This window comes from Phyllostomus hastatus, unplaced genomic scaffold, assembly GCF_019186645.2.
Source record: "Phyllostomus hastatus isolate PE091 unplaced genomic scaffold, TTU_PhHast_1.1 phas_scaffold_501, whole genome shotgun sequence".
Classification (NCBI taxonomy): domain Eukaryota; kingdom Metazoa; phylum Chordata; class Mammalia; order Chiroptera; family Phyllostomidae; genus Phyllostomus; species Phyllostomus hastatus.
In genome coordinates this window covers 44,223,372-44,250,512 of record NW_025334033.1, presented here as the reverse complement: position 1 = coordinate 44,250,512, position 27,141 = coordinate 44,223,372, and the positions used below count along the sequence as shown (strand labels likewise).

General features: G+C 35.2%; 1 protein-coding gene across 9 annotated transcripts in view; it reads right to left on the bottom strand.

The window, feature by feature from the left end:
- FUT8 (fucosyltransferase 8) overlaps positions 1-27,141 on the bottom strand; it is a 187,870-nt gene that overhangs the window by 13,536 nt on the left and 147,193 nt on the right. For all 9 annotated transcript variants that reach the window (XM_045823069.1, XM_045823068.1, XM_045823066.1 and 6 more), the window contains 2 exons: positions 23,766-24,003; positions 1,724-1,970 (listed from right to left, as the gene is read on the bottom strand). In XM_045823069.1, the coding sequence (XP_045679025.1) occupies positions 1,724-1,970; positions 23,766-24,003 (485 nt within the window). The remainder of the gene's footprint in view (positions 1-1,723; positions 1,971-23,765; positions 24,004-27,141) is intronic.

Sequence of the window (27,141 nt, the reverse complement as noted above, 5' to 3'; positions counted from 1 at the left end):
TAAAGGCCCCAAATGAGCAAGTAAGTTGCCCAAAGTCACATAATTGTTAGTGGCAGACATAGATGTGACCTCCAGACCCCTAAATCCTAGCACACTCCTCTTTCTTTACAGGACACTACGGTAGTTGTCTGTGTTATTTCAATTTTCTCTTCTTGGCCAATTCTCAATATGGTGGATGGCTCATGGAAAATTAATAAAGGTTGCTTTCTAGTATGTAAAACTACAAGAAATCCAAAGTTATGAAGGTTCTAGAACTTTGGGCACAGCTTTTCTTTCCTTACTTTCCTTACCTGTAAAATAATTATCTCTGCCCACTTCACAGGATTGTGTTACAGGATCAATGAGATAATGTAGTTGAAAGTATTTTGGTAATTTAAATACTATACTGCTATCTTTCTCCATCGTCTATGAAGCCTTTCCTAATCCAGATGGAAGTATATTTCCCAGTTCCCTAGCCTCTTATAATATTTCTAATGCTTCTCTCATGTTATTTATCACATTCTACCCATATAATGTTAGTCATGTAAGTCTCTTAATCCCACAGGCTACAATGAGCTGGAGGAAGCCATTTAAAAAACATTAATCTCTGTCACCCACAGTAGCAGGTATTCAATAAATGTTTTGAAAATAAGTGGATGAATCAATGCTGTATTAATATTAATCAATGACTGACTTTATCACAAACAATATAAATTACAGAAAGCCATAGTCTAGTCTACAAGTCTATTTTCAGGAATTATTTAAGCATCAGTCTTTATGAAATGTGATAATATTTTATAGTGCATTTTTTCCCACAGAACAAAAATCCTCTTTTAATCTTCATATTATCACATCTTCATTTTCAGGGCAGGTGTTACCTACCCTGTTTTACAGATGGAAAAATCAAAGCCCAATACTACTATTAGGTAACTTGGATTAGGGGGAAGTCAGGCCTATTACCCAAGTTGCTTAACTCTCAGTTCAGTATTCTTTCCATTAGGCAAAGAACACTTCCCCTGGTGCTAAAATCTGGCATCAGCACCCAGGCAATCTCCTTTCCTATAACTTTTTATGTATGTGTATAGGAACACAAAATTGTGAGCAAAGATTTTTTTTTTATATTTCTTGCTCCCAGGATTTCCCGATATATCTCCCTTAACATAAAAGCACCAGACTGAATACATATATATATTGTAACTCCCAAGTGGGCCAAGAGATCATTTTAAATAATTTTAACATTACCTTACAGTACAAATGATAACCTTATTCTCAAAATAGCTTCCAGAACAGAAAAAAAACCCACCCAGAATACCAAAAAAGCAAAATAATCACCAGTAGTAATTAATGAAACTTAAGAATAAGGTGTAATTGAAAAGCTATAAATCTGACAGCTTCATCTCACGACTCTGTTAGGGTAAGACAGGGCCATGTATAATATCCAAAATACTCCCAATCAAATAAAATCTTGCTGGTTTCCCCAGGGGAGACAGCTAATTTCAGATATAGGGGCTTAGGTACATTTGTTGAATGAATAAATAAAGTAAGGGTGACAAAGTATAATAACCCAACCATTCGAAGTAAATGAAAAAATAATAATCTCCCTGTGGCTAAGGTGAACTGTAGATCCTGTTTCGGGGTAGAGCTATGGAAATTAAACTATACATTGTAAAGTTCACAATATATTATAAAGATATATATCCTTGCTTCTCCATATCACTTAATGAGGAACGAATCAGATTCTTACCCAATAACTGGATGTTTGAAGCCAAGTTTCTTGGTGGCCTCTTCTATTTCCTTTTCCAGCCAAGGTTGTGGGCGGATCAGGTATTTGACAAACTGAGACACCCACCACACTGCAGGATCACCATGGACTCGAACAAGTCGATCTGCAAGGTCTTCTGGTACAGCCAGGGGTAAATATGGAGGACGAGGATGAAGACTGTCTACAATCGGGAGCTCCACCACCTGAACATTTTTGTCCTTTATTTCACCTAAAGGAGTATCAAAACATCATCATCACATTGTGTTGCTCATACAACTACCATTTAACAAGGACTCTGGTGCTTTCATTCACAGTAACTCTAGAGAAGTATTATAATTTTCACTTTACACAGGTGTTTACACAGGTGCCCAAGATGTTAGCACAAAAGTGACAGAGCTGCAGTTCACATTTCGGTTGATGTGCCTCTCAAGTCCATAGCCATAGCCTTATCTTTTCTATCATAATATGCTACTAAATCAACACTTCTTTCCCAGATAAGGATGATGTTTAGTACTCAAAGTATCTAATCAGAGAATAACCATACAGCCAGTGGACATAGCCAGCTAGGCAAAGTTCTGATTTTTGTAATTGGTTTTTTTTTAATTAGACATAAAATGTTCTCAAAACTTACAGCTTGTTGTTATAGCAAATGGCTCTTGCATTACTTTCATGACAGAGCAAATGACTCCAGAGACACCTAAAGATTACAATGATAAGCCAAGTAGCTATATCTTTTTAAGAAAAAAAAAATCAGGTAATTCTAGTCTTTTTTTTTCTTGGTAAAAATAGCTATTATACTCCCTATTATGATAGTAGTAGAATCTGTGTTTACCTGGATTTTAATTTAAAGTTACAACAGAGATTAGATGCTAATTTTTGTAGATGAAGATTAGTTTCAGGATCCAACTTCTATACGTCATTAATGTTACTGTTTTATTAATTTCATAATGCAATGAGAACCCAAATGTGATAGTCAACATCCTTAAACTTTACTTTACATATTAAAGACCATGTTGTAGTAAGGTATATGTTATTTAAGAAACTGGAAAAGTTCTTAAATAAAGGCGGCACCTGAGTAGTATACTACTCAGAAGGAAATAATATTCTTGCTTTTGTTATTTTGTTATGATTTCACTGTACACTTTTTTAGGGAGCTGAATCTAGTTTGGGAGGCCTACAAATTATCTTTGAGAGTTACAAACACTATAGAATCTATTTTAGTTATTAAATATCAGAATTTATAGTTAATTTTTACATGCTATACTGAGCCTGATGAAACTGAAAATTATGGTAGGCATGTTTTATTGCTAGGACAAAGTCTGTCCCTTCTTTTAGAATTTTCTTTATTTCACATTGTATGTTAACTTGAAACAGATAATGAAATTAATTTATAAAAATCTAACTTAGAATATTTCTATACATTTCTGGTCAAGATGGAGGCAAAGGTAAACACACTTCACCTCCTTGTGCAACCACAGAATTACAAATGAACCTGAAAAATAAATAACATCCAGAGCTGTCAGAAAATCGAGCTTTATGTAAGTCCAACAACCAAGGATTTAAAGAAGCCACATTTATCCAGACAGGTAGGAGGTGCAAAGACATAGATATGGTGGAAAGGTGCAGAGAGACCATGGGGGCAGAACAGGTGGTCCCATATTCACATGTCATGGATAAAATTTGGGAGGGATACCTTGGGAGCAAGTGATTCCAGTCCCAGGCCAGGGCACACAGCCCAGGGTTCCAGAGCCAGGAAGATAAATCCCCATGATTTTTGGTTGTAAAAACCAGTGGGGGTTGGGGTGGTGGAAGAAACTGCCAGATTTTTAGGAGATTCTGCTTAAAGGGCCCACACAGACTTAGAACCTACACAGACCCAGCCCTTCTGGAATTCAGCACCAGGGCAACAGCCAGAAGGGCACCAATCACTTACAGGGAGTAAATGAAGTGACTGGAAACAGGGTGAGTGATGGGAAAACCTCCAAAAGCCAGGCAGTGGCACTGTCCCCTCCCCATAGAGCAACAAAGCAGTAACACCAGTTGCCTTACCCTGGTGATTACTTAAAGCTCTGCCCCACACAATTTATAGGTGCCTTTTCTACAACAGGCAAGGAGTCAAAGCAGCTCTACCTAATACATAGAAACAAACACAGGGAGCCTGCCAAATTGAGGAGACAAAGAGATATAGGCCAAATGAAAGAACAAAACAAAATTCCTCCAAAAGAACTAAATGAAACAAGAGATAGCCAACCTATCAAATGCAGAGTTCAAAACACTGGTGATCAGGATGCTCAAAGAACTCATTGAGTATGGCAACAACATAAAGGAAGAAATGAAGGTTACACTAAGTAAAATAAAGAAAAATCTACAAGGAATCAGCAGTGGAGGGGATGAAGCTGGGATTCAAATCAATGATTTGGAACATGAGGAAGAAATAAGCATTCAACCAGAACAGTAAGAAGAAAAAAAAGAATTAAAAAGAATGAGGATAATATAAGGAGCCTCTGGGACATCTCCAAATGTACCAACATCCAAATCATAGGGATTCCAGAAGGAGAAGAGGATCAGCAAGAAACTGAAAACTTACTTGAAAAAATAATGAAAGAAAACTTCCTTAATTTGGTGAAGGAAATACACATACAAGTCCAGGAAACACAGAGAGTCCCAAACAAGCTGGACCCAAAGAGGGCCACACCAAGACACATCATTATTAAAATGCCAAAGATTAAAGATAAAGAGAGAATCTTAAAAGCAGAAAGAGAAAAGCAGAGAGTTACCTACAAAGGAGTTCCCATAAGACTTTAAGCTGATTTCTCAAAATAAACCTTGCAGGCAAGAAGGGACTGTCAAGAGGTATTCAAAGTCATGAAAAGCAAGGACCTAAATCCAAGATTACTCTCTCCAGCAAAGCTACCATTTAGAATTGAAGGGCAGATAAAGTACTTCCTAGACAAGGTAAAGCTAAAGGAGCTCATCATCACCAAGCAATTATTACATGAATGTTAAAAGCACTAATTTAAGAAAAAGAAGATCAAAATTATGAACATTAAAATGGCAACAAGTTCACAACTATAGACAAATGAATCTAAAAAAACAAACTAAGCAAAGAACCAGAACAGGAACAGAATCATAGATATGGAGATCATTTGGAGGGTTATCAGCTGGGAGGGGCTACAGGAGAAGGAAAGGTGGGGAAGGTGCAGGGATTAAGAAGTATAATTGGTAGGTACAAAATAGACAGGGGGATGTTAAGAACAGTATAGGAAATGGAGAAGCCAAACAACTTATATACATGACCCATACACATGAACTAAGGTGGGAGGTTGCTGGAGGGAATGGGGGTACTGGGTAGATAACTGTAATAGCATAATCAATAAAATATATTTACAAAAAGAATATTTCTATACATAACATAAAGTACAAGAATAAATTTAAAGGTTATTTAAAATTAACATTTTCATATGCCTTGTTATTGATGTTTGTGATCATTACTATTATTATAATCAAACATAATATACTTTTTCCATTTCAGAGAATTTTCATATATTAGTTCAGTGTATTTTCAAAAGAGCTGGCTGTTCTCCTTAAGACCTGCTTACAAGGAAAACTATTTATACTACAGCCTAGCCTATTGAAGAGGTTTTACCAAAGCCTAACCAACATGGGGGAAGGAGTATCCCATCACAGGTCCACTAAAGACAGACCTAATCAGAGGGCTATGGAATACTTCCTTTCCCCCATCTATACCACCATGTCAATGGGGCTTAATAGTAACAAAGGATTATACTTAAAAGAACTGCCTACTTAAGGAGTCTTTAAGAAGACCTAAAAACCAAAGATACACAGATGGCAAATAAGCATATGACAATTAACATTACAGATCAGTAGTACGTTGCATCTTAAAACAGGATACCACCCTGGCTGGCGTAGCTCAGTTGATTGAGCGCAAGCTGCGAACCAAAGCATCGCAGGTTCGATTCCCAGTCAGGGCACGTGCCTGGGTTGCAGGCCATGGCCCCCAGCAAATGCACACTGATGTTTTTCTCTCTCTTTCTCCCTCCCTTCCCTCTCTAAAAATAAGTAAATAAAATCTAAAGAAAAAAGAGAAAAGGTTTAATTCTGAAAATAGACATGAGGTTGTGATTCATTAAAAAAAGAACGAACAAACAAACAAAAAAACAGGATACCACTACATGCCTCTTAAGAATGGCTAAAATCTAAAACAGTGAGTGACAACACCAAATGCTGGGAAGGATGTGGAGCCACAGGAACTCTTGCTCATTGCTGATGGGAAAGCAAAATGGTACAACTATTGTAATGAACTGAATGTTTGCATCCTCCCAAAATTATGTGGAGCACTAATCCCTCATGTGATGATTATTGGGAAGAGGGGGCCTTTGGGAGGTAATTAGGTTTAGTTGAGATCGTGGGGGTGGGGCCCCTATGATGGGAATGGTGCCCTACAAGAAGGGGAAGACACCAGAGCTTCCTCACCAAGAAGGCATCTGTCTACAAGCCAGGAAGAGGCACTCACCAAAACCTGAATTTGCTGACACTCTGCTTTTGGACTTCTAAGCCTCCAGAACTGTGAAAAATATGTCTGGTGGTTTAGCCACCCAGTCTATGGTATTTTATTATGGTAGCCCAAGCAGACCATGACAGCCACTTTGGAAGACAGTTTGCAGTTTCTTACACAGCTAAACATAGTCTTACCATACAGCCCAGCAATTTCTCTTTGGTATTTACCCAAATGACTTGAAAACACATGCCCATGCAAAAATCTGCACATAAACGTCTATACCAGCTTTATTCATAATTGCTAAAAACTGGAAGTAACCAAGGTGTCCCTCATAGGTGAATAAATAAACAAACTGTGATACACCCATACAATTCAATATTATTCAGCAATAAAAAGCCATGAGCTTTAAAGCCACAAAAAGACACGGAGCAATTTTTTTTAAAAAAGCAGTCAGTCAGAAAAGACTTCATAATGTATGATTCAAACTATATGATATTCTGGAAAAGGCAAAATTATGGAGACAGAAAAAAAAGATTAGTGATTGCCAGAGGCTGGGGGTAAGAGGAGGGGTCAATGGAAGTGGACACGGGGATTTTAGTGCTCTGAAACTATTCTGTATGATCGTGTAATGGTGGACACATGCCACTAAGCATTTGGCAAGACTCTTAGGGCTATAGAAGACAAAGACTGAACCTTAATGGTAAACTTTAGATAACAATAATGTATCAACAGCAGTTCATCAATTATAACAAATGCACTACACCAATGCAAATGCTAATAATAGGGAAACTGGGCTGTGGAGAAGGAGGGGAGGAGGAAGCAGAGGAACAGGGAGCATTTGGGAACACTATGCTTTCTAATAAAATTTTTGGTAAACCTAAAACTGCTTTAAGAAATAAAGTATATCAATTAAAAAAATACATGCATTCAAAAAGACTTAAAGAATATACATATATATGTTATTTAAGGTACTTTTATTTTTTGTTATATTTTCTATACTTTCTGGGTTTTTCAGCAATAGGTGTTTATTGCTTTGTATTTTAAAAAATATTTAAAAATAATTATGTCAAACAGAATTAATAAATTTGGCATTAACAGAATGACAATATGGTCCAGATAAAATTAAATCTGGAAGATTGTGACACCACAGTCCAGTTAAAACAAACTTTAATCCTTCTTTTTTCTTGTCACATACTAATTAAATCTTATTCTAGCAACCCCTTAGGTTTTTTAAAGAGAATAAATGAGGACATTCTTTAAAAATTTTAAAAAGACACCACAGAAACTCTAAAAATTATTAATGATCAGTCCTGACCAGTGTGGCTCAGTTGGTTGGGCATCAGCTTACAGGGTGAAAGGTCGCCAGTAGATACCCCCCCCATCAGGGCACATGCCAGGGTTGTGGGTTTGGTCCCTGGTAGAAGTGCATGCTAGAGGCAATAAATTGATGTTTCTCTCTCACATCGATGTTTCTCGACCTCTCCATCTCCCTCCTTTCCCCTCTCTCTAAAAACAAATAAATAAATCTTAAAAAAAAAAAAAGAAAAGGTGTCTCTGCCAGCCACCCCCTACCTCCCTCTTTAAAAAAATTACTAAGGATGGGAAAAGATAAGGTGTTTGTTTTGACTTAAGTGGGAGCTAGGCCTGGAAAGGGTTCCTTCCAATGAAACCTCTAACCAACTAACAAAGGCTAAACTGATCACAAATTAGAAACACAAAAAGTCTTCTACTAAATCAAAGGCTTTTTCAGTCCAACTGTAAGGCTATTTAGAGAAACAGCTGAAATTGAATAAAGTATGAGCCAGAGGTTATCTCATACCTCTCTCCCTGAGAAGACACTTGTTTTATCTGAATGTATTTAATTTCTACTTCAGTATAAATAATTTCAAGTTGACAACTGTAAGAATTTCTGGTCAATATTGATGTGAAGGCTGTAAGTTGATATAAGTGAAAGGGTAGCTTTCTCAAAGTCCTCTTTCTTTTATGGCAAACAGATACATTAAATTTGCCATCATGTATAACAGTTTCTTATTCTTTGCTAATTGATGAAATTTAAAAGAAATTGAAGTGATATATTAAGTTCTTTTCCCTATCTATTGTTTCCAGATTATTGTGAACAAAGTAAAAACAACTCTTAAAATGAACAATATCAATATATTTACTGAAATGTCTCTCATGTAATAATGTGTCATATCCATTAATAGTTCTCAATCTTTCCCTTAAGCCTATCTAAGGAGCTTGGTCAGGTTCCAATACAATAATGCGTGGTTTCTTTCATTCCAGCGTGACATAGCACAGAGATTTCATACTGAACTTTAAAAAAAAAGGACTCAAGAACAGGTGTCTCAGGCTAAATCGGGAACTGCACAAGTGAGCTTTGTGTGAGGGAATGATAAGAAATCATTTAAAATTTTAATTGAAGAAGGCCAGGCACCAGAGGCAAATAGCATGCAATTTTTTTAAATGCTAAATAAAGCCAGCTGTCAAAAAGGGCAAGCTCGCTGGCGGTTACAGTTATTCACCTTCATGCAACAAAACACAGAAGCTCTCTATTTCTTGAGGTGTGTTTTATCTACACGGTGACTGCAGCCACTGCACACCATTTCCATACCCTGGGGTCAAGTTGCCACAGCATGGGCATAAAATTCAAAGTGAAGAAAAAAATGACTTTTTGACTATCTGTTCTTTTAAATCATCTACAATTACATCTCTTTTAATTAATTTAGGAGAGAGTTGACTGCACCATTCTCACAGTTCTATGTAATGGCCACTAAGAGAAAGTGAATTCTTTCATTTAGTGCTGCTAGGGAAAAATGTGTCCAAATCTCTCTTTTGAATTGGGACATTGAGTGGCAAGTTGAAAAAAATGTGTTGTCTCATATTCCAATGACAAAAGAAATTGTAAAATGACAAGTAAGAAAATAAAAGATTCTGAATTTTTACTTTCTCATTTCTGGTAGTCACTAACCTAAACATAGAGAAGAGAAAAGCCAGGAGTAGAAGCAATGGCCTTTAAAAAAAAAATCTACAAACTGAACAGTACTTTTCTGTAAATATCCCTTACTTGTGGTCCTTGATAGTTTTTGATTAATTTAAACCAAACTAAACATAAAACTGGATATGAACATATTATGTTTTACTTAAAAAAGCAATAGCTTTAAAAAGCTAGTTTGTCCTTGACAATAGATAATTTCATCAAAACAGAGCTGTGGAATGATTTCTTTCCCTGTTATTTTTAAGGAGTGACATGGCTAGACAAAGGGTTCTGGCTACTCTTTCAGCTGCAATGCAAAGACTGCTTTCAGACCTTCTCCAGATGATTCTCCCGCCCCCTTTTCTTTAATTCACTCATCATACTCTAAAGACACAAGCAATTCATTACCATGAGATAGAACTTCGAGGTGGTTTTCAAGAAATGATTTGGCCAATGTATTAATTTACAGAAGTATTTTCTTATGCATTTGTGGCCACTCTGTTTTTACTCAATTACACAGGTAATTTCATTACTAAAATACAGAGGAGTATGTATAAATAAATAGTTAAGGGCATATTACAGTTGTTACAGTAAAATATATTAGTCCTTTAGTTAAACAACTGAAAATGCCATCAAATATACATTTTATATAAAATTATAGCCATTTTGTATACAATCACAGAAGCTAAAATTACTATTTAGCATTAATGAATATTTCTTTCCAGGCTAAAAAGAATGTTAAAAAGATATTTCATTTAAGCAAATGAAAAATATTTAATTTAAATTATATATCCATAGCAGACCAAAGAACAGTGATTTGGTCCTTATATACATTAGTTAGCTCAATAATTAAATAATAGAATTAAGGGTATTTTAAAAAGTAGCTAAAAGCTATTATCAGATTTTTAAAACTGTCATGAATATAGACATAACATTTATTACTCATACAACAGATGCTGGCCTGCACAAATTACAAAATTAGGGAATCTTTTATTCCTCTCCTGCCTCTATTTTTGGTGCTCAGAACATTGTTCAATTGACATAGAATAACTATCCTTTTCTTCCTTTGGGAAAAATTATTTCATATCTAACTTTTTGATTATTTAACTATCACATTCTAAATTATCCTAGCAAAAAATGCATCTCCCAGTGTAATTGAGTACTTTCCTATGTTCTTAATTTAAAAAGTACAAATCTTTCAGGGTAATGTTCATTGCTTATATCCATGCCACTGTTTACTGTGAAAGGTTGAGTAATACTAATCGTGGCAATCCAACATCATTTCCTCAATTCAATTTCTAACAAGCAATTCTATATTAACTTGACTACCTTTTGCCAATAATCTTCTAAAGCATCATGGCATTGATTTACTGCTTTTCCCAAATCATTGCTAAGTGTTATAAAATTACATGTTAGCCTTGACTACTGGGTAGCTCAGTCAGTTGGAGCATTGTCTGTACACCGAAAGATTGCAGGTTCAATTCCTGGTGAGGGCACATACTTAGGTTGCAGATTTGATGATCCCTGGTCTGGTTGGGGCTTGTACAGGAGACAACTGATCAATGTTTCTCTTTCTCTTTCTCTCTCTCTCCCCCCTGCCCCGCCCCTCACTAAAATCAATAAAAACGTATCCTTGGGTGATGCTTAAAAAATTACATGTTAAATTCCTAAGAATAAGAAACTTATCATAAAGATTGCAGTTATTCTGAATGTAAACCTTGGTTTATAATTTCACCTATTATTCAATGACAGTTAAGAATGAATATAAAACACAGGTTTATTTAACTGAAATGGTATCATTCCCCTACTTCTACAGCTAAAAAAATATTTGCCCTGAGCACCCTCTATCAGATCTGTTTTGGAGTACCTTGTGAAATACAAACCTAATTAGACTGGTTTTTAGTCACTTTCTACTAAAAGATAACTGAGACACAGATGGTTTAATGCTCTCTTCCACATAATTTAGGCAATCAGAGGCAGAAGAAAAAGTAAACCTCAGGAGTTCTGATACACTGGCACTACTCTGTGTAAGATATAACAGGCATGTAAGCATTTTTATCATTACCTATCAGGTATTCCAAGTGTGCAGAATTCTATACCTAAGATTTCTGGTCATTTTACAACTTTTTCCAGACCAGTTCAAATGCCATTTCTGGCTAGAATGACTGTACCTCCCAGTCCTTTGGGGTTTTTGTTTAAATATTTATAACATCACTAACCACATTTTACCTCATGAGACAGAATTTTTTTAATTATTGTGTTTTCCTAGATTGGAAGTTTATTAATTTGAGGCAAATTTTTAAAAACACTATTCACAAATTTACAATGGTTGAAACCAAGTATTTTTTAGTAAATATTACTGTAGAATAGGAGTCAGCAAACTTGTTTTGTAAAAAGTCATCCAGTACATATTTCAGGCTTTGAGGGCTGCATGGTTTTTGCGGCAACTATGCTACTCTGCCACTATAGTATGAAAATAGCCATAGACAATAAGTTATAAAATGGACATGGCTGTGTTCCAGTAAAACTGCATTTATAAAAAATGGCAGGCTGAATGTCACTGAGGACCACAATTTGGCAGCCCCTTTATTAGAGCGTAAGATTTTACTTGCAACACACTGCCAGAGAGATCTTTGTAGTTTTACCATACATTACCACCTGCCAGGAGATAATGTGGGCAGTAAAAATATCTTTTAACATATGGTATGATGTAACAAAGTTTGATAAGCAATGCCCTGGAGAAACTACCATATATGCCCATGGAGATGAGCACAACAATATTTATTACATCACTGTTTATAATGATAAAAACTTGAAATAATTGAAATGTCCATCAATGAGGGAATACACAAATCATGGCACAAATATATAGTAAAATATAGGTGAGTGAACCAAATACCCACTTATTAACACATATATAATACAAATGGGTACCTCTAAGATGGTCATTGATGGCAAGCATTAAGATACTCTTTCTTCTGAAAGAGAGATAGCACATCACTTTTAAAATGTTATTATTATGTTCTTAAAAGGCTATCTAACCCTCTGAACTCAATCTAGATACCAATGTCTAGACATTTCCAAAGGATGCAGGTGGATTGCCTATTGATTCTGAAAGCTCACTGTGGTGGCCCCAGATGGAATTGGATATAATCCAGAAAAAAGGGATTCAGAGTGCAATGTATACTTTTGCCAATTCTATTATTGGATATTTCAAACTCCAGGGATCAAAATTGGATATTTCAAACTCCAGGGTAGCAACAGAAGCAGCTACTAACCCAGCATACTCCCCAATTCCTGCCCTATTGTCTAATCTCTGCAAATACAGCAAGATGGGCAGTGACAGCAGAGAAAGGGAAACACTGGTGTGATTTACCCTTTTATCAACTGTTCTTTCCACCATGCCTTAAAATCCCATTGGAGTATTCTAGTTAGTTTTTTCCTAGGCATGACCTAGACATACTGTACTCTTCCAAAATAAAAATAGCTTAAATATTCAATAGCCAAAAACTAGACAGGAGAGGAGCAAGCTACAGGGCTTCAGCACTTTATCATCTTGGGTTGCTTACCTAAACACAATCTCTTCTGGTCTGGCACATGTAGTTCCATCTCGTCAATAGACAGGTATCAGAGGATTGGTCAGCCAAAGGCCCTCACTTTTATGTATTGGGCTGGCCAAAAAGTCTGTATGGTTTTCTTGGTAAAATAAAAGACACATTTTTCATTTTCACCAATAACTTTATTTATTTATTTTTAAATATGTCTTTCTTTTTTCAAAAAGGTTTTTATTTATTTTTAGAGAGAGGGGAAGGGTAGGAGAAAGAGAGGGAGAGAAACATCAGTGTGAGGTTGGCTCTCACCCCTATTGGGGACCTGGTCTGCAGCCCAGGCATGTGCCCTTACTGGGAATCGAACCAGTAACCCTTTGGTTCACAGGCTGGCACTCAATCCACTGAGCCACACCAGCCAGGGCACTAAGAACTTCATTAATTTGAATATTTTGAGTACATCGGTTATCTCATGCATGGTATAATGTTAATTGTTCTCAAATAAGGTCTCACTTGATTGCTAACAAGTCCAACTGGTCTATCTGACCATGTCGCGTCATCTGATGAAAACTCTCCAGCATGAAACTTCACAAACCACTTGTGACACGTTCGATCAATCACAGCACCTCTCGATACACTGCACAAATCTTTTTTTGTTTCAGCTGTGTTTTTACCTTTCTTAAAATAATAAAGCATAATATGCAGAAAATGTTGCACATTTTCTTCCATCTTCAATATCAAAATGGCTATGCAAAAATTCACCAGTTTTCATGTTTTTTTTAAAAAATACACACTGATAAGACAGCTGTTACAGCAGAATCTATCAAAATTGTTTCGAATGAAGGTAAAGATAAGTAAGTGCTACTAGACCCATCTTACAGAAAAATCCAAATGAACTTTTCAGCCAACCCAATGGGTTGGCTGAAATATTAGAATATTTCTAATATTCAGATCCTTAAGATTTGCTCAAATCAATTGTTAGTGTTTTGAAAGGCCTTCTTCACTGAAGCCTACTCTGCACTTTCAGGCAAGTTTCTTGGATATTAACATCTTGAGTATGTTCAGATTCCTGAGCATTAATTTTGACACAGCTCCCAGGGCATAGAACCTTCACAGGAATTTATTCTTTGTTTCTCTTAGTAGTATGTACATATTAAAGCTCCAAGACGGCATGTTTTATTCCGAGCCCCTCCCTCCCTCCCCAGAGCATCATCCTATCAGCTTGGAAAGCTAAAGAAGTAACTGAAGACCAACTACTTTGTCAGGAGGGTCCCCTCAGAGTGGTCAGTCATGGCTCAAGTTAAGAAGGCAACCCAGTCCCCCAAACTGGGGAATTGGTCAAGTTTCTTTGACAGGAGCATATTTCTGGGGCCTTAAGTCTAAACACTGGGATTTTACTGAGTAATCTAAATAAAACCCAAGAGAAGTGATGATCCCCCTGTGGGCTGAGGAAGCTAAGGAGCTCTTCCAAGTTTCATTAATGTTGGTTGTGAAGTTTCTCAAGGGAAGCCTGGCTAAAATACCATGTCCCAATCATGCTTTTATTGTTATTTTCCTGTTCCCATAAAACTAAAGTGGTCATAAGAACATACAAGGTGATTTAGAATATAAAAAGCACTGTCAAATGTATTGTCACTCTGAATCCTCATAACAACTCTGTAAGATACATAGAACGGGCATCAAGAAAGGTTGTGAGACACAAGTTAAAGTCACACAGCTAATAACTTCTGATTCCAAATCAACGCCATTGATCTGACCTTGTTATGTAGACTGTGCTTTCCTCATCCTCTGAAGGCCCACCTTGGGTTCCCAATGATGCCTTTAATTCCAGAAACAGGTTCCCTCTCCTCTGATGACTCACGGAACTTTTTATTTCTCTTATGACACTTAATATAGCCCACATTTGTTACATTTACAGATCTGTGGGTCTTAACATACTCTCAATGTAAGTTCCTGAAGGACAGGGACTGGGTCTTATTTATCTTTGTATCACCCTTTGTATAGCATCTAGATCTTTATAGCATCTAGAACCACTCAAATTTTTACTTGATGACTAGTATACTTCCTTGTTTATGTGGTTGATCCACTTGCTTAGAAACTTTGTAATAAAACACTTTATAAATATAAATGTGCCTATTTATGTTTATACCTAAATAAATACCCAGTATTTGTGTAGCAACTGTACTTTTTAAAAATAAAGTTGGACATCATATTTTTGAACAAGAATTGTAACCTTAATTGTAATAATGTATCTTTTGGAAAAATCAACTTGACTTACTGTATTACACTTATAATATCTTGCTTCCAAGGAATACAACCTGCATTGCTTAAAAGTTCTTATATTATATTAGTAGATTAAACTCTAATTGAATAAAAAAGAGTACCTCTTCAGGAAAAGGTGGGAAATTCAACTCTAATCCTTTTCAATACTGCCACAAATATTTTTCTTCCTTGAATTCTGGGAAGTATAACAGGAGAAAGAATCCTAATTCCTAAAGGAACACCTAGTGATATTTACAATTCTGTGATCTGCTTCTGGCCTTCTGTTAAAGGCAAGAAAAATGTGAGAAGGGAATTATTTATGTAAGTTACATACAAGTATATACAAAATATATATATTATACTGTCAGCTAATGTATAAACCTCTATTGAGCTTTCTTATTGAGCAACATCCTTTTGGAGGGGAAAAAGGATATGTATAATTTTACTAAAGCTCATGAACTATTACTATTTCTTATTCCAAGAAATTAGGCTATAATTTATATACACCTGGGGAAGAGAGAGAAGCAAATTTGAGATTTGTTGTATATCATTCCAAGATCTCTGGCATATAAAGCTAACCAAAAGGGTAGGAGGCATTCTCAACTTTCTTCAGCTGTTCAACAATTATCTTATTTGTACAATTATTCTAAACATTCTTGAATGTGATCTATATGCTGTAAACAAAGAAGACTTATCAAAAATGTTGTAAACAACTAAGACTTATCAAAAATGTTACTGAATGATTACATTCTTGTTATATATTTTGATGTTTGACTCAAAAGTTAAATGTGACTGAGCCTCAAAGACTTACATAGATGTGCCTCAGGAAAACAGAAAAACCCAAACATTTAAAGAAGGGAGGGAGGGAACTAGTAATGAATCAGGAGACTACTAGCCTATATTAAAAAAAAAAAACAAAAAATACAAAAGATTCTTTACTTTATGAAAGGATTTCCTTTGGGAATCATTTACATAGCACCACTAGAATGCTTAAAACATGACTTGATATATAATAATTCAATTTGTAGCAAATCTTCAAGAAACCCATGTGTAGCATAAAAGGTGCATCAGTATTTACAAAAACACTGACAATTTCTGAGACACCTATCAAGGCTTTGTGGCCCAGACATCCCACAGGAAATAAGGGCACGGGAATTCTCTTTCTAGCTCTAGCAACTCTGGATAGGTTCTAAATAGACTTTAAGAGAACTTTTTAAAAACTTTTCAGATGAAATTGTTTCTACTCCACAATTACTTTGATGCTAATGTTATATTCCTACCTCCTAAATTGTAACTTCTTGTTTCTAAGGTCATTCTGTCAGAACCTTGTCTAGAAAGGGCAGAATATATTGCTAAAAAGATTCATTCTTAACAAGAGAGTTTTTTAAATCTACAATTTAGTAAAAGTGCCTCACATAGTTTGCAGGGTAATTGTTTGAGATTTAGGCTGGGATGCAGGAGAGGTGGATTTTCTGTTTCTTTTATTGCATTTGTTGTGCTCTGGGCAAGTGGTTGGCACTGTGTAAATAACCCAGCAGGTCTAGGCCCTGCTGCCACCTGGAGGCTCCCTTCCGATAAAATAAACAGCTAAAATTCAATATAAAATAGCGCTTCTTAAAGCCTTCCATCAAAATGTGTTCTAAAATTTGAGAACGAAACATAGAAGACAATGAAAACAAGCTGCACGTGAAAATAATCTCACTGCCTTTTATACCTGTTAATCACTTTCCCTTGTGATTAGGCCCTATTAAAAGTGGATGCGGTCAGGCGGGGGTGGGGGTAGGTACTGAGTATCATGACCTTTTTTTCGGAGGGGGAGCTAAACTGGAGTTCAGAAGCTGAAGTTCCAAAAGTACAAACTTCCAGTTAGAGGATGAGTTCTGGGGGTGTAATATACAGCATAGTGACTACAGCTAACAATGCTATATGGTAAATTTAAAGTAGCTAAGAGAGCAAATTTAAAAAATTCTCATCATAAGAAAAAAATTTGTAACAATGTGAGGTGATGGACTTAAGTATATTTACTGTAGTAATCTTTTTACAATATGTACATATATCAAATCATTATATTTTATACCTTAAACTAGTATAACATTACATGTCAATTATGTCTCAATAAAACTGGGAGAAATGTGATCAATTGACTTAGAATATGAATGAACTGCCTTCCTATTCTCTGTATATAAGATGATAATGCAAAATTTGTCATATTGTGATCATCCAAATTTTAAAATTCAAGAAAAACAGCCTTAGGGAAATGTTTTAGGCAGTTTCATTAATAAAATTATCATGTTGCTTTTTTCTGGATATTATGAGTTTGTAGTATTTGTCAGCTTTTAAAAATTTACCAAGAGTGAACCCTAAAAAGATATTAAAAATGAAATAAATTTTTATTTTTTAAAAGAGTGTAATGATTTCTAGATAACAGCAAGAACCAGCTGTCTGAAAGCATTTGACTTCTAACTTCGCCCACTCAGAAGCAAAAACAAAACAAAGAACATTGACTTTTGAATTAAAACCTGTTGGTTTTTAGGGAGGAACAAAATCACACAACCATCCAAAAGCCAATCTTGTAAGGACATGTGTTGTCAAAACAAAAGATTAATTGGTTTCTCAGTCTTTAAACTTTACTATGAACTACTTGTACTCGCCCCAACGATGCCATGATCTCTCGCCTCTCCTTCACGTGTCCACTGACAGAAAGTTCTTCTGCCCCATCTCTACCTGGCTGACTCCTATTCATACTTTGTGTCTTAGCTTAAAAACAACTTCCTCCAGAAGAATTCCTGATATGGGTTACATACGTGCTTCAGAGTATTATCAACTTAACTCATATCACAATATATGTTTTTTTCACAATATATTTTAATGTTCATTCAGCTGTCTTTTCCCATAGCCTGCGCCTGACAGGGCAGAGACTTCACTTGTCTTCTTCATGTAGCTCAGCATGGTGCCTGCACACAGCAAGCTCTTTTCTCAAATTATTATCATTTTAGGGTTTCCTCTACATACAGATGCCAAATAAAAACACTTTGGCCAAAAGCCTTTTTTTTAAAAATTTTAATTGTTCATATACAGTTTTCTGCCCTTTACCCCCACCCCAGCCCATGCACCCAGCCCTCCCCAACCAAAAGCCTTTTTAAATGAGGTAAGGAGAGAAAGTAACCATGCAGTTTAGATAACTAAATATAGCAAATGTCAATCTACCGAAACATGTACTTAAATTGTCACCTTCTGGGCATTAAAGTTTATCACATTTCCAAACACTGTTTCTTACTAGTCATTACTTTCATTTAAAAGAAAGTTTTCCAATTAGATTTATTAAAATAAGTAATTCAGCTCAGTTCATTATATATTTATTAAGACAGTGGGGAAAAGATGAGAAGGAAATACAAAATAGCCAAAGTGGTTTAACTGCTAATCTGAATAATGTTCAATTTTTAGAATAAAAAAAAGCAGTAGAAAATTGTTTAAATGGTTGAGGTTTTCTGTTGCCAAATCATCTATTCAAGAGTGTTTATATCAACTATAAAAGCATTTTGGAAGCTAGCTGTCATACATCGCCTATACACATAGTCAATGTTCTTTAAACAAACCACTAATTGTTGAAAGATACTTCAAATCATTAAATGCCAAGACTCACATTCTGACTTATCATAAGAAATCTATTTGGAAGATTCAGGCTTATTATATGTTCTCAGTTCACGTTTAGGAAACATCTTGTGATGTAGAAAATTAAATCGACAATTTTATCAGCAACTTTAGAACAGACATTGACAGATGATGGAAAAGATTATGATTATAGTTTTTAACTGGAAGCACAATTTTTAATATTTTTGCTCACTTAAGCAAATTACCACATAGGATATGGTTTCATACATAAATATAAAATAATGAAGAAGAAAAATAGAACTCATCCTACAACAGGAATGACTTAGCTATTGAAATGATCAGATGTGCACACTAATTACTGTGGTAGTGACAGATTTGAAAAGGAATCACTAAATTCCACCTGCAGGCACATCATGTCAAGTATGTGTGAACAACAATAATTTCATGACAGTTGTGCCAAGGGAAATATCCCAAGATTCTTTGTACGAGTCAGAACAAGAACAGATATAATTGACTTATGGCTAACTAAAGGATTAATGTCAAAGAGTTTATTAAGTTTTATTTTTAATTTTATTCTGCTTCTTCTAAACCTACAAATAAGTTAGTTTCTCCAAAAGGTATACATGTAGATAATGTACTATATATAAACAGAAAGAGAAGTAGATGCCAACCATACTTTGCTATGCTCAAACATAATTCTCTTCCTTCTTTTGGACACAATGTTAGTATCTAAATTATTTTAGTTACGCAAGCATAAAATAATCACTAGTTTAGTTAATTAAATGTGTCCAAAAGGCACAGTTTAATTGATTAGCATGAAGAAAAAATATGATTTTATATACCTGTAGTGATAAAGGAAAAATCTATTTAATTAAAATTATAATTCTGTTACCATGATAAAATATTGCAATAACTTCTTTAACCAGGGACTGCAAATGACTAAGTAGAAAATATCATTGACAACTTTTCAGCACTGAAAGTTATATGGAAGGCTTGGAAAAAGTCATAAGATAGGGGGAGGTGAAGAGGATAGAAATATTATGATTAGTCATTTTTTAGTTCCTAGACTTAGAAATTTCTATGCCTCTAATCATTTTTCTCCTGGGTAAGGTGCTTGGCATGTGTTTACTGGGAAGAACTTAGACTGGAGGTAGGAAGAAGTAAATGTACTAACCCAAGTTGTTATTTATACGCTGTATGACTATCTATTAGATCTTAGATTCCATATATATTAACACAAAGAAAGAATGATTCCTGTTTAATTATAACATTAAGGAATTCTGAATGTTTTGAATTCAAGCCATTTTAATCTTCACGTCCTATACATACAAAATGTATAAGGATTAAAAATCAAACAAACCAAGTAACTAGTTGTAGCCTATAGGCAGGGCCAAAATATACACTAAATTTGGTAAGTATAGTGAGGTCAACTTTTCACTTTTCTGCTAACTGGCTACTACCCAAGAAGTTTCCTCTCCCTACAACAGTAAAAACTAAGAACCTTGCCCTACTCTAGCTATGCACTTCTACAATCAAAGAAGCTTGAGACTGAACTAAGCCCACAAAATGAAAAAGTTTGCCTCAGTAAGCCTGCCAGAGTTGCTTTCCTTGTATCTTCCTGACCTTGATACGTACATGACAGAGTAGACCAATGGGAGATGTGACCTCAAAACTAAAGCTCAGTTAGATTATAGACTAAGAGGATCACTTTAAAATTAGAAAGTACAAAGGAAAACATGTGTTGATATATAGAATAAGGCTCCTAAATATCCTAATGAAGACAAGACTTACATCATAAGAATACTTTAAATCCATATAGAACCTTTCAAAGCACTTCATAGAAATTATCCAATGAGATTTCCTGACCATTTCTATGAAGGGTCAGATATTATCTGATATTTCCCAAAGGACAAAAAGAAACAAAGGAACTAAAGTTACTCACTTTGCCAATGACATAGCTTCCTATTCCACCACTAGTTTTTTTTTTTAAGATTTTATTTATTTATTTCTAGAGAGAAGGGAAGGAAGGGAGAAACAGAGGGAGAGATACATCAATGTGAGAGGAAAACATCGATGGGTTGCCTCTTGTAAGTGCCCCAACAGAGGACGGAGCCCATGCATGTGACCTGACTGGGAATCAAACCTATGACCTTTTGCCTTGTGGGAGGACACTCAACCAACTGAGCCACACTGATCAGGGCCACATCTAATGTTTTAACTTGTGAAAAAAAGATGGTCAACCCCATGAGAAATTACATTAACTGAAATGCCTCAGCCTTTTGTGAAAAGTTTGACTTCCCACAAGATGTGAATGCAGAGACAGTCTTGCTTAGAATTTTATGTGATACTTAGTTCAGTATTTTCCATACTTCAGGTACTCAATGTGTATTTGCTCAATGAATAAAAGCTATTAATGGTAACTAACAATTACTAGAGCTCATATATCAGGTGCTGTGCTAAGTGCATTACACATACCATTTCATTTAATCCTACCAACAACTCAAAGAGGTATTTTACTGCTGAGGAAACTAAAGTCTAGGTTAAGTACCTTGCCCAAGATTACAAAGGTAGCCCAATTTTAGGCCTTGTTTAAAGATCATTGATTAGAAAAAAAACAGCAGACTTGCAATAAGAAACTCTATATATATTCTATTCTCTCTACCACCAGATGTTAAGAGACAATGGAAATTACTTCCTGATATTTATAACTCTTACATTTCCTATAGTATAACCTTAACCACATTATTGGTCAACAAATATTTCCTGAGTAGAATGTAAAATTGCATGAACAAATTAGGCTTTATTGTCCTCAAAAGTAAAATAGAGATAAAAGTACCTCAGTGGTTCAAAAGTTTGGTCTGTGGGTCTGGCAGCTTTGTCAGAAATTCAAATTCTTAGGCCTCACCCAGACCTACTGAATCAAAAACTAGTGTTTTAACAAGTCCTCCAGGTGATTCTCATGCACACTTAAGTTAAAAAACAAAACAAAACAAAACACCCAGATCTACGTTACTTATATGATAATTACAAGAATTACTTGAGGTCAACAATGTGAAGCAGGGTCAGGCCTGGTTAGTACTTGGATAGGAGACCACCTGGGATTACTGGGTGCTATATGCTTTTCACCTAGGAATAAATTTAAACAAAGGTGTAAAAGATGTATACTCTGAAAATTACAAGACATTGAAGAAGATGCAAATAAGTGGAAGCATATTCTGTGTTCATGAACAGGAAGAATTAACATCATTAAAATGCCCATATGACACAAAGCAATCTATAGATTTGATGTAATTCCTATCAAGATTTCAATGACATATTTCACAGAACTAGAACAAATATTTCAAAAATTTATCTGAAACTACAAAAGGCTCCACATAGCAACAGCGATCCTGAAAAAGAAGAACAAAGTTGGAGGAATCATACTACCTAATATCAAACTATATTATAAAACCATAGTAATCAAAATAGCATGGCACTCACATAAAAAAAGAAATGAAAGAGAATAGAGAGCCCAGGAATAAACCCACACCCTTACAGTCAATAGTTAACACAGGAAACAAGCACATACAGTGGACTAAAGATAGTTTATTCAATAAATGGTGTTGGGAAAATTGGACAGATGTGTGCAGAAAAATGAAACTAGACCACCTTCTCATACCACACATAAGAATAATTTCAAAATGGATTAAAGACTTAAATGTTAGAGTGGAAACAATGAAAATCCTAGAAGAAACATAGGCAGCAAAATCTCAGACACAGCTCATAGCAATAGTTTATCAGACAGATCTCCCCAGGCAAGGGAAACAAAAGGAAAAAAAAATAAATAAATGGAACTACATCAAACTAAAAAGTTTTTGCACAGCAAAGGAAAACATCAACAAAATAAAAAGGTACCCACAGAATGGGAGAACATTATTTGTTCACATATCTGATAAGGGGTTAATATCCAAAATTTATAAAGTACTTACAAAACTCAACACCAAAATAACAAGCAACCCAATTAAAAAATGGGCAAAGGACCTGCACAGATACTTCTCCAAAGAGGACATAAAGATGACTAATAGACATAAGAAAAGATGTTCAACATCACTAATCACCAGAGAAATGTAAATTAAAACCACAATGAGAAACTCTTTCAACCTGTAAGAATGCCTATCACTAATAAATCAATAAACAACAAGTGCTAGCAAGGATGTAGAGAAAGAGGAATCCTTTTGCATTGTTGGTGGGAATGCAGACTGATGCAGCCACTGTGGAAAGCCAAATGGAGATAACTGAAAAAATTAAAGATGGATCCTTCTTTTGACTCAAGGTCCCCAATTCTGGGAATATATCTGAAGGAAACCAAAACAATAACTCGAAAGAACAGAAGCACCCCTATGGTCACTGCATCATATTTACAATCACCAAGATATGGAAGCAGCTCAAGTGTCCATCAGGAGATGAGTGGATAAAACAACTATGGGACATTTACATAATAGAATACTACTCAGCATAAAAAAGAAGAAAGTTTTACCCTTTGTGACAGTATGGATGGAGTTATGCTAAGTGAAATAAGCCAGTCAAAGAAAAACAAATACCATATGATTTCACTCATAGGGGAATCTAATGAACGAACACAGGCAAAATAGAGACAGACTCAAAAGACAGAGGATGACAGCTAAGGGAGGGGCATAGGGAGTGGAGGGATTGTGCAGAAAGGAATAATGACCCATGGACATGTACAGCAATGTGGTGACTGCAGTGGTGAAGAGGACATAAGGAGACTACATGTAATGGAAATACAATATAAAAATCATTAAAAAAATAACATGGAAGCACTCTAAAAAGTGAAAGGTATATCACCATCACCATTAAAACAGTAAATTTCACTCCTTTGAAAAAGCTTGTGATTTTCTAAATCCAGATGAAAATAAACATCAGAAATGAAATAAATCATGAGATACTTTTTAAATAATATATTATTCTAGATTATCTGGATGATGTATGGCATTCATAGATCCAAAGAAAAAGGTGATTATGAGCCATAAAGTTGTACAAAGAAATCTGATAATCTGGTTATGTGGCAGTTCAACCCAGAGAACCTGATAAGTTGCACAGACTTCTTACCTGACCAGTGTCCAGCAGAGATGCCAGATCTGTCTGTGCAGGTCTCACTTACAGGTCTGAACACAGTCTCCCATCCACCAGTAGCATAGCGCCAGTTCTGAGATTCCAAGATCAGTGTTCGCTGGGTGCCATACGCAATCATGAAGCAGTAGACCACATGATGGAGTTGACAGCCATAGCCACAGCCTTTGTTGATATTACACACCAGCTTCTTGGCTTTGCTGCAGTCCTTGGGATTCTGTCAGGGAGGAAGATAAACAAAGGTGAAGATAAGCTGCACAGAGCAACTTCTCTTCACAGGTGATAAGTGCATAAATCATGTAAGACAGGACGGACCCAGTATATTTTATAAGACAAAGAACCCAGCTTTAAAAATAGAATTTCAAAGAAATTTTATGTGCATATTTAGGGAAACAGCAGTAAAAAAGAACAGTTACTTTGGAAACATCACTGAACAAATGTGAAATTAAGCAGTTACATTGAAAAGAATACTCTTTTCACTTCTCTATCATGCAGAACATGCAAGTGTGATCATCTCTAAACTCAAAGCTGCATTCATTGAGATTTTTAGGAAGGAGGTAAAAAAATTCATTTATTTCAGCTTCAATTCAGCATTCTAAGTGTACCTTCCCTGATGAAACTCAAATCATCTTAAAGGAAAAATTATAATATACCTATTAACTCCACCTATCTCCAGAGTTCTAGATGTCACAAACAAAATCATTATGGAAGTAAAGCCACTGAATAAAAAGATATCTGAATTCAACAATTACAAAATGTCAGTCAGGGGACTTAATAAAAACCAATTTTGATAGCTACTAGTAATTTTCACAATAAAATGTAGAACACATTCTATATTAACTGTCTTAAGAATGTGATATGCCACTTTTGAGTCAGAAGGTTCATTTTTCTATATGTATATTTGTTATTTGTATAGATCTATTCATCAGCTTATGTGAATAGAAAGTGATTAAAACACTTAATACTATCTAATAGTGGGTGCAATGGGCTTAGCTAATGTGAGAATTTCTCTTTTGTCCATTCTAATATCAATTTTGCTATAATTCATATGAGCTGTTGGTAAATATCCCCAGGCATCTTAGTTCTTCAAATAAAAATTGTTTTGACAAGGACTCCTTAGCCTGAGAGGTTTTTCAAGCTGTTTTGTCTGAAAGAGAAGAGAAAGAATGGGTGCCTTAAGGAATAGAATCTTCTCTCCCAGAAAGCAAGAAGCCAAGTAACTAGTTCTCAATTTATATGAGCCTTGAATAAAGCAGTTGCCAAATCACAAATCTCCCACTATTTTCTAAGGATATTACCTGTTCTGTCAAGCAGAGATCCCTAGGAAAGAAAGCTAGGACAGTGAGGCTGTAAAATGTCTCTGAAGGAGAAGCTAAGAAGGGAAAATGCAACAGTTTCTTTCAGAAGAGGTTATCTTTCACACTCCAACACTGCAGGCTGGCCTTTTTATATCAAAGCAGAACCTATGCCAGTGATTTTCAACCTTTTTCATCTCATGGCATATATAAACAAATTACTAAAATTTTGTGGCACACCAAAAAATGTATTTTTTGGCCGATCTGACAAAAAATATATATAATTTTGATTCATTCACACCAGACAGCTATTGTTGTGTTAGCTGTTGTCTTTTTTTTTTTTTTTTTGACAATCTAAGGGAAAAGAGGCCAGTTCCCCTAACTAAATAGTCAGGTAGTGCATGTTTTAAAAATTCTTGCAGCAAACCCATTGAATATTGTTGACCTATACCATCAAGAGCCTTCTGAAGAGTTCAAGTTCTATGACTCCAAGAGAGCCCAGATAAAATTCAGCAAGAATTGGTCAATATTACTTCTACAGTCAAGTGGCAGATTTGCTGATTCTTTTCTCTTAAGACTCTGACTCACAGCCGACTCCTACAGCAGTAAGAATTCCCATTCCAGTTGTTATAGCCACAAAATATTTGAGAGGGACAGGGGGGTGTGATATTATGTTCACAAGGAGACCAGTATCATTTGCTTTCTGTACAACATTATACAAGCACCCTGGGAATAAACATCCTTCTGAAACTGATCCAATGCTTTATTTTTAGCTCAAGTTAATAATAACTCAAAAAGAAAGCAAATAGATATTATGGAATGAATGGTACACCTGAAACCTATATGATTTTATTAACCAATGTCAACCCAATAAATTCAATTAAAAAAAAAGCTAATAAAGAACACTGTCATTTGTCAAATTTTTCATGTTTTGTGTAAGAACCTGATATACAACACCTGAATATCTCTAAAACTCATATAAATGAAAAAGAAAATGTCCCTCATATAGTTCTCAATAAACTTTTTTCTTTTAGAACAGTTCATAGATGTACAAAATTATTGCAAAGATAGTACAGAGATCCCATATACCTCACACCGAGTTTCCCCTATTATTATATCTCGCATTAGTCTTGTTTTTTAAGAAAAAAAAAGAGGGAATATAATAATAAAAACATCTGACCTTAAGTTTTAAAACTATAGATTTATTTAAAAGAAGATTCACTTTTGCATTTAAGAAAAGCCTATGTACTGTGTTTCTTAAGAGAAGGGTTAAACCACAGCCATTCTTTGTTACTTTGGCACTGCTAGGATTTAGAGGTTTCCACTGCCTTCACTTAATAAATTAATAGTAATTGTGAGTTAATGATGTAATATTACAAAAGAGTACTGACTCCATAGGTTTTATATTAAATCATAGATAAAGCCTTTTGCCATGACTAATTATATTTTCTATACACACAAATAAAAGCCTCTTCAAAGGAAAATTTTCCAGCCACAATGTAATTTCCCTCACTTCTTTGCCCAGTAACTATAGACCAAAACATTGCACAAAAAGGCTAAACAAAAATAAACAAACAAAAAACCCCATGCAGTGAAATATGCCAAACATAGTATCTCCAGGCATCTCTTGCACAGAATAAATGTTTAGTAAACCATCATTAGTTCAGTTCAACTGAATTTCATGTACAGAGACAAAAGCGATGCCATTTTTTGGTGGGGAGAACACTTAAAATCAACTCTTGGCCAATTTCAAGCACACCATACAGTATTATTAACTACTGCTACTATGCCGTACATTAAACCTCTAGAGCTTACCCTATATAACTGAACCTTTGCTCCCTTTGACCAACATCTTCCATTTCCTCCACTTCTCTTTCCCTGGTAACTTCTGTTTGACTCTGTTTTTATGAATTTGACTCATCTAGATGGCACATGTAAGTGAGATCATGCAGTATTTGTCTTTTGTCTTATTTCATTTAGCATAATGTCTTCCAGGTTCATTTGTGTGGTCACAAATAGCAAGATTTTCTTCAATTTTATGGCTGAATAACATCCCATTA